This window comes from Battus philenor, unplaced genomic scaffold (assembly GCF_028537555.1).
Source record: "Battus philenor isolate CCGP_79_NKW_IND1 unplaced genomic scaffold, ilBatPhil1.0.hap1 SCAF_12, whole genome shotgun sequence".
Classification (NCBI taxonomy): Eukaryota; Metazoa; Arthropoda; class Insecta; order Lepidoptera; family Papilionidae; genus Battus; species Battus philenor.
In genome coordinates, this window is record NW_027181674.1 from 216,194 (window position 1) to 225,473 (window position 9,280).

The following is a 9,280-nucleotide window of genomic DNA, read 5'->3' on the forward strand; positions in this document are numbered from 1 at the left end:
AATGTATAGCTCAGTTCTCATGTTTGAATACGACAGGTTTTTTCTGCCAAAACAAAGTCCGCAGGGAGCGATAATTAGCAATAATTAAATTTGTAATGTGGTAATCCGAATTTTGAATACGCTTTTTACTGACTTTTAATGTGTAAAACCGTTGATTCTGCACAGGGTGTGAAATATGTTAACTAACAGCAAATACTCGTATGTTATATAGCGCTTCATACCTAAATTAGTTTAATTACAGTTTTAAGTATAATGTATATTACCCGTGCACTTGTGTGGCATTAAATCTTATCTGTAATGGTGTATTACACAAACGCACACAGCGACCGCGCCGCGTGGAAGAAACCACTTCGCCGTTCGTTGTGACGAATGAATTAATTAGCGAGGCAGCGGAGGCTCCGCGGGCGACACAAAGCGATGCGTCTGATCGTTTGACGCGTTCAATGAAACGATCGCTAATGATGATGAGTCGATGAAAATAAAAATCGTAGCTCGGCCTCAGAGAATATCTGCAGTAGGCGTTCTATTTTCAAAATTTGTTTTTTTTTTTTTAGTATATGTATGCTTTGCTAAGCAAAACATTGATATATGTAAAAATTCAAATATGTATTTATAGAAGGCAGTAGACGCGGCGTGAGCAGACCCTCCACAAGGAGGACCGACAACATTGTTAAAGCCGCGGGAAACCGTCGGATGCGGGCAGCGCGGGAACAGATATCGTGGCGATCTTTAAGGGAGGCTTATGCCTTGCAGAGGACGCCTATCTTCTGCCACGACACGTTGACACGACGATGGTAATGACATAGACCACTGCCAGGATCGGGCCGTTAATTTTATCGAGAAAAACCTGTCAAAAACCTCAATAATTATTCTTTCACCTCTAGTTTCACAATGTGTTCGTCACAAATCGTATATTCTTCACCAGGCATACGTATCTTCTATACAATCTTTAACACAATGATAAGCATTATTAATTAATCTTGCATTAACATGAGCTTTGAATTTTTACGCGGTTCAATTTAAAATCACTGCAGCGATTACAAAATTGTAATCGGAAGGTTATTCGCGTAACCCCGACGATTTATCTCCTCGGATGTAATATCTCCGTGCTTGTCCGGCTCACCAGGGACCCTATTAAGAACATAAATACCGCATCCAATTTTAATAATGTCGTCCACATATTCATGACACAAAACTTTGTCTCTAGATTTAAGTAAAAAACCTTTAAAGAATACATAAAGAAAAGTGGGAATAAAAGGGCACATGTCGGAGCGGTGCCGGGGCGGCATGTGTGCAGATACACAGCAATAAAATGATAACGGGCGAGAAACAAAACTCGCATCCCCCGCGCCGGAACTTTGCATCGAGATCGATCGGCGGAGGGTCGGGCGGCCGTGAGGAATGTCACATTAGGGAGTTTGCATGGGGTCACCGTAAGCCGTTTCCGATAAGGCCCCCGGCGCGCGGACCCCGGCGTCCCGGCTCACGTATTGAGCGCCGCTTATCTGCGAGGCGCACTCGCCGGCCTGCACGCGCCCTGAATAATGCATCGAGCGCTCGCCCCCGAATTGAAATTATTTTTCCATAACCCGCCTACACCTGTTAACTACGCCGCGCGATTGACTTTTAAATTAATATACTGACATTTTCGAATCGATTAGCTTATTCTGTTTGATTGACCGTAAAAACTGAAGTAGCCCTTTGCGCGGCGCAAATGGCACGGAATGCAAACGATAACTGCGACCGACGTGCATCCCCATATATCGTCGACAAGGGCCACTGCGGACCGGTGGCGTCAGGGAAACGCTGTGAAAGCAGTAAGTGGCCAGTCCGCTGCCAATAACATACCGCACGTCCAGGTGGGACGCTTCGACTTATTTCCATCATTTCTTTGAAATAAATATTAGTCGTTAACGATCTGTTAGAGCTGAGAACCGAGATGGGATGCGCGCCGGCCGGCAATCTTCTCGGAATACCTTATCAACTTTACAATAAGACATTTCACGACGACCGTCATCAATAAGTAATTACTAGTAATAAAACTGTTATCGCGGATCGCGTGCACTCGCGGCCGCCCGCGCGCGAAGTTTTCCGCGCCGCTATCGCCATCTATTGCAGAACAGCTAAAACCATTAAAGAACCATTTAAAAAGGTTCAAGTTAAATCCAGCGTGTCTGGAAATTAACTTACATAGGTAGAAGTAAATAGCTATGGCTGTTATTGTGAAACAGTGTTTACATTTTTAACACATTTTTATGTGATGAAACGTCGCAGCATTGTCTCCTGTATCTACAGCAAAACTGTACAACACGGAAATTTTAAAATTCAAATCATGCACAGCATTAACATTGTTATGTTAAACAAAAATACAAGCTGTCTGCTTCGGCTTACTGCAATGTAATGATGGTTTCGCGATACTTAGCTGTTACATTTATTGTCAATGAAAATCAATCGCACTGAAGTTTCCTTGAAGTTTAACAGATTCAAATTCCGAAGTAAAAATTGTGCACAATTGTTATTCAATTAATCAGTAAAAACCACAATTAAAGTCCAGTGAGTTGAGGGTTCCATAAAAAAGTGTAAAAAGCGATGTAAACATCAATTTGACGGCGAGTTTTGGGCAAAGTGTATGATCGAGGCGGGAGCGCGTCGTGTAGCGGCACCTGCACTGCCCCAATCGATTAGGGCGCGCAAAAACCCTCTCGCCGTCGCAAGATTGAGATCTCCGGACGCGTCTCCGCATGATAAATAATGGCTCCCCGCTCTTTGCGCGTCGAGGGTGTCACGCAAAAAAATGAATAAGGAAATTTACCTAATGGCTGCGATTCTTTATACTCTGTCTCCATTGTCAGAGTACAATGCCGTAATGGAGGGATGTCGTGAGTGGACGGCGCCGTAACGGAGGACTTTTCATTTCGTGCGCCGCATTGTTGGAAATGATATGCCGCGACACATGCGAGATGCGCGCGGGTGCCGGGCGACCTCCCCTTTATTTATTTATTTATTTAATCACACACACACACACTTCATTTTGGATAGGTGACGGTGATCACTTGCTAACGTTATGAGAAAGTGCTGAAAGAGCGCAATTGGATAATAACTAAAACCAGATTGGATTTCCCTGTAACGGCATCATCATTATCATTTTAGCCATAGGAATTCACTACAGATTCTCAATGGGCCATCATTCAACTTCTAATTTGAGGCTCGCGCGGCCTGATCTGGTAACATCCTACAGCTAACTCAGTTTTAGTTTTGCTACAATATTAATGTAAAAGAATTTACGCTGTAACGGGTTTTCTTTTTGATAAACTTTTGAGACTTATTGCATAGTATTTACAAGAGACATATAATATTTACTGACTAAGTGAGTACCAGAAAGTTAACCTAATGAAATTGTAACATCGGATACGTTTTCATGTCAACTGACAAACATCTACTACAAGGTGTAGGCCTGATCGAAAGTTCGCCACAACCTCCTCGTGCTCGTGCCGGTAGGTTAGAAACACAGTTAAGTATAATTATGGCCTAGAGAATGCAGGTTCCTTTGAAGATGATTAGACCATGTGTAACTCTACTTCGAAATGTTACGAAATAGTAAAAAAAAAACATTTCTTGTGGGGTAGAATGAAAAAATACTGGCCAAACGGTCATTGTAAATCAGGTTGTGTAAATGTGGCAACGTGGCAAGACCCGACTAGTACAATATTTTTGACGTTGATACGATTTGTCAACGATTGGTGAATTCAAGAAATCCGAGCGGAATTCACAAATTCTTCGTATGCCCACAAGCAGCTCTTCAAAATTAGTAAATCTTTTGGGCCAAACGTGTACTGTTTTACAGTTCACTGTTTGCATGTATAATCTCTAATTTATCAAGCAATGATTTATTGTATAATATTTACTGAAATTGAAAAAAAACTTGTAAAAAACCTATAACACTGTGAAGAATTTTTAAATGATAATAAATCTTGGAAAAGAACTGCTATTATGCTATTTGGAACCCCGAAGCTTAAAATTGACGGGCGCCACTATGTTCTCTAAATCCAATTTGATTCTGATTTCTATGAAATTGCGTTCTATTGGTATTCTTCTGATAACGTGAACAAATGGTCACGGCTAATGATTCTCAGTGGATAATAACATGAACAGGTTACTTTAAAGGTTAAACGAAATAATCGTTAAAAACACGCATATTGTAGGACTAAAAAATCCGCAAAATATGTTTTATCCGCCGCACACAACATTTTGTGAATCCGGCAACTGCCACCGCGCGGCAGGCGGAGGGCCCGGGTACAATGCTCAAGGGAGGTTTCTAGAGGCCTCTTTGCCATGTATTATTGTTCAACTTCAAAATATCTTTGATCAAGTAGCCGTTTACACGCACTTTTGAATCGTCAATTATTTTAGCATTATAAGTAGTAAGCCGGAATTCCGACCTGCACAGAAGAGCCGGTCAGAAGCTCAACAACTGTTTTTCTTTAAAACTTAACGTTTGATTTACACATACATGGGCATGATTAATTATTATATTAATCATGTACGCATACTCAGATCGATTAAGGATTTTTTTCAACAAATATCGCATCCGCATACAAATTCACTGTTAATTTATTCCTTTACTAAGTAATTTCTGTGCTAGTTTTGTCTTTATTATATTTGTTTTAGTAGTAAATTAGTCCTATGTTTCCAAAGGTGGACGTTGAAATCGAACAACGAAATTATCACTAACACTATGGATACAATGAATCAAAGCGTTTTAATACTAATTTAAACGAGCATAGAGACTAATGCTGACAAAATTAAAAAACGATTCAAAAAAGTCATTTAAAAAAAGCGATACGTACTCCGAGCCAGCGGTAGCTTACTGCTTATAATGTTAAAACGACGATTTAAAAGTCCGTGTAAATAATATCGACTTGAATAAAGATATTCTGAATTTAATTGAAAAAGGGAAGGCTAAAGCTGTCCCCGTGATGTCCCCTTCAGAAACATCGATGTCGTCTCAATGTAAGCAAGCCCTTTGCAATTACAAAGTTACAAGGCAAATACAGTTTCACCAGCTTTTCTCAAAATCCTGTACAGCGCCGCGGTTGCTTTCCCGCCTTGGTTATTTCTTGTATAGGACCATTTAAAGAGGTTTACATAGTTATTTTTATTTGTAGATTTATGTATAACCAAAGCCATCAAAAAGCTGTCCATGTCTACAACGTAATTGCAATATACCGTATTTTTCTTAAATCTATGTCTGTCCGCTTACATGTCTATGGAAGAAATAAACAGGGTTGTGTACATAAAACTATATTAATACCTTTTTATTATTTATTAATTACTGTAACATCTGAAATCACGTTACTTTGACCGTTTGCGTTTTGCGAAAATCCTTGACGACACTAGTTCTTCAAAGAACTAGAAATAAAACTAGAAATTCTTGAGATTTAAGATGTCGAGAAGAAAAATGTGGCTGTATGAAGAATAATATTTGGAATATCAGGGACAGTAATTCATCAGATACTGAAAGTGGGCCTTGTAAACCCTCATCAACTTAACGGAATTTTATAGTCACTATATATATTTATTGATATTTTACATATATGTGTATATATATATATATATATATATATATATATATATATATATATATATATAAGTATGTATATATATTACACTTATTGTTACTCTCAAGTGTCTGCAATAGAATAAAATATCTTTTGTTTTTTATAATGATAGATTAGCAGATTATTTATATTCTATAACTATTTTTAGGCATAAAATATAGGACCATTACCACAATGTTAATTACAAGTTTTATATAAAATACATAAAGTTTTTTTAATAACAAAAATGTTATAGCATTTAATAATAAAGTATGAGGAATAAATATAGGTGTCAAAAACCAAAAATATCTAACTTCCTCTCCCTGTGTAATATTTTGTTTTTTCAATGTTTTTTTTTTTTTAAATAATACCTAAGGCTATGTAAGCAATAACTATATATCAAGATTCATTTTCAACATTATAACAACAAAACCAATTTTTCCTTTTATAAAAAATTTTATTCAATTATTAATTATGTAACATGGCAGTGTGATGTTTTTTGATTTATGAATTTCTCTAAGGTATTAAGAAAATTTAAAATGTCAGTCAAATTGAATTACAACACAAACATTTAAATCAATCAACTTACCATGAACAACATCCAATATGAATCAATCCAACACTGCACCATCCAAAGTGAACACTATTCCAAAACATAACTTGCCGAATAAAGTTACACAAAACATTTTAATGCAGAACAAATAAAGAGCAAAAACCATGGTTCCGTTCATAGATCTCATTTGAATAATGCAAACAGGTTACTGCAATGAAATTCAGAAGGGCACTGCGGAGAGTCGGTGAGCACACAGCCCACCGAGCGGAGGATGAACACTTCTCAGGACGAATAAAATCAGAAATTCACAAACTCTATGCTGCTATTGGATAACAAACCGCGTACCCCTTTGCGCCTGTGCTAAAAAACGAAAGGGTTCAAAAACTCACCCCTTTTTTAAGCTCCCCTATGTTTTGCATCTCTTTCATTGAATTGGGCACCCTCTAAGGACCGATACAAGTAACTAAACAATTATTAACTTTATCACAATAATTAATTACATCAATTGAATCATTTATAAGAATATATGAAATATTAATATTATTATTGATATGCATATACAAAATATACACTATATCTACATATTTTGGAAAATCAAAAAAACATAGTTGAGCCTACCTTGAGCTTCTTAAAAATATATGTATAGTACGTCCAAATAACAATTAAAACTTATTAATACATACAATCTAATAAAAGTTGTTATTTATTTTAATAAAACAAATTGGAAGTATTCTCCCGCTGCTTTCAAAAGTATTATTTCGTATTACGCATGCCTTTTTTGACAGTTTCTCTAAAACTTGTTAACTGCCTCTAACTTTATTTTTAAGACTCCAAGTTATAATATGTAGTTTTGCAGAGAACTTTAAGTTTATTTTGCTATGATTACCCAGAAACAAATTAACTTTGTATTTATTTATATAACTATTATTATTTGTTAAGCTATAAACCGAAACGTTGTTATGTTCCTGCAAAATACAAAAGTTCATTGCGTATAGAAGTTTAATGAGCTAATAGTTCATAAAACAAAGTAGTAAGCAAATGTCCGTTATTAATATAGTTTTTTTTACAAATTACACTGAACTAAATATTTACCTACTTCATTAAAGACTTAAAATCATCACCAGCTCAGTGTGAAACGGAACGTTTTGTGAGTCTGACATCGTTTTATCGTTGTGTTATCTGTACGATTTAGGTGAAGTTTGCTGTCATAATTGTCTTGTCTTCATGGATAACTTCGTATCGAAGCCATAGTTTATTGTATTTATATTAGATTAAAATAAAATAGGAAAACATAAATTAAAATGACCTTGTATCATTTCGGCAATTGCCTTGCCTTAGTGTACGCGCCGTATCATATGGCCTACAAGTTTTCTGGCATGTACGTATTAACCTAATGTTTTAATATCAATATTAATGTTAAAAATTAGAACACCACACGTGATTCCCTTTCAGATCAGAATACGCAACGTTTTCGAAATGTGTCTACGCCGGAGGCCTGTACATATTCACACAGTTGTGCAAAATGTTATTACTTGCTACGTTCTTTCCCGATTCAGATAGCGGCCAAGTCAATGGGGAATATGATGTTTTACTGGTAAGTTAGTATCGTAAGGCGTACAATTGCCAACTTCTCACATACACATACAGCGTAATTTTTTTAAAAAAGTTATAAGCTATTTTTAACATTTAGAACTAGGAAATTATCAACTTATTTGATATTTTCAGGAAATCTTGAAAGCTACAGTAGATTTTGCAGATCTTTTGGGATTGTATTTTGCACTGAACTCAGTGCCAGGGAAGGGCCATGCAAAAATTCTCACGTCAGCCATTGGATGGGCGAGTGCAGAGGTGAGTTGTCCTGTTTACACTTATATGAGACTCATCTAAATTATTGTTTAGACTCGAATATATCTTATTAAATTGTTAAATAGACCAACATTCAAAAGGTCATTTAAAAAATTTCCCAAATTAAAAAGATACATACACTGTTAAAAATCATACACTGTTGATGTGTGTGTTATTATTACATAAAAATTTGATTTCAAAGTTGAATGCAGCTGCACATGTATATACGCTGGAAATAATAATAATTAAATTAAGTTTATATATAAAGGTGCTTATGATGCAAATGTATTTTGTATTAAAACAACTGCAAGTCATGTTTGTCAGAAGGTCATAAGTTTAATATAAGGCGGGAAAAAAGGCACTGAATTAATTGTAAAACATTGTCTCTGTGTACTAATGTTACAGTAATGTTATAGAACAGGGAATGGAATGACAAAAACATAATTACTGTCCTTACAGGTTGTAGTGACACGCAGTGTTCTGCTGTGGGTGGGAGCACGTGGATCAGAGTTCGACTGGCGTTATGTGCGGTCTTGTGCCGAATCTAACGTGGCTCTGCTGCAACATGCTGCCACTGCAGCCCTTGTATGGTTGTGGACAAGGAGTGATTTACCAAAGAAACATACACCCATAGTTATTTCTCTACTTGCCTTGTCTCCCTACAGAATGCTTTTAGAAGATGCTGTGGCCAGTGTTCTATCCTTAAGCGCATGGTCCTTGTTGGCTTTGCGGGCTGTTCATGCCTCTGCCATTGGACTTACAGCACTAGCAATGTATGCTGTGCTGGCACAACAAATTGGCATATAAAGCATAATCTAAACTCATTTTGCTTTCTGCATTGTGTGAAGAATGATTTAGATATACATTTTTATCAGTATGGTGAATGTTTTGAATGATAAATTATACATAATAAAATTATTGTTTTATCAACATTTGTTTACAATTATATCCCTCTTATACCTGTGAAGTTAATGTCCACATATTCACCAACCGTCCATTTTTTTATAAATATTTTTAGCAGGAACATATGTTTCTAATAAAAGCCTTTCTGTTCCTACTATCTATAATTAAATGGAGTCTGATAAGTCTATGAATTTTCTTTTTTAACTACTTGATAATAAAAAGAATCATGAATTGTTAATCTCAGAGCATTGAAATTGTTATCGATGATGTATTGATTTTGGTATTTTTGTTAACATAATGTTACTGTCCTGAAGCCAGTATAAGTCCCCTATGCCCGAAGCAAGATGTATCAGAAGAAGATTAAATATTTTACTTGCCTCTT

The 9,280-nt window shown here is 36.4% G+C and overlaps 1 protein-coding gene across 1 annotated transcript; it reads left to right on the forward strand.

Annotated features, from left to right (window-relative positions):
- The first annotated feature begins 7,348 nt into the window (after positions 1–7,348).
- LOC137932978 (BOS complex subunit TMEM147) lies at positions 7,349–8,895 on the forward strand. Its single transcript, XM_068776673.1, has 4 exons — positions 7,349–7,528; positions 7,603–7,744; positions 7,876–7,998; positions 8,455–8,895. Exons 1-4 carry the CDS (start codon positions 7,452–7,454, stop codon positions 8,800–8,802), a joined length of 690 nt encoding a protein of 229 aa, XP_068632774.1. The 5' UTR covers positions 7,349–7,451; the 3' UTR covers positions 8,803–8,895.
- Positions 8,896–9,280: the final 385 nt, after the last annotated feature.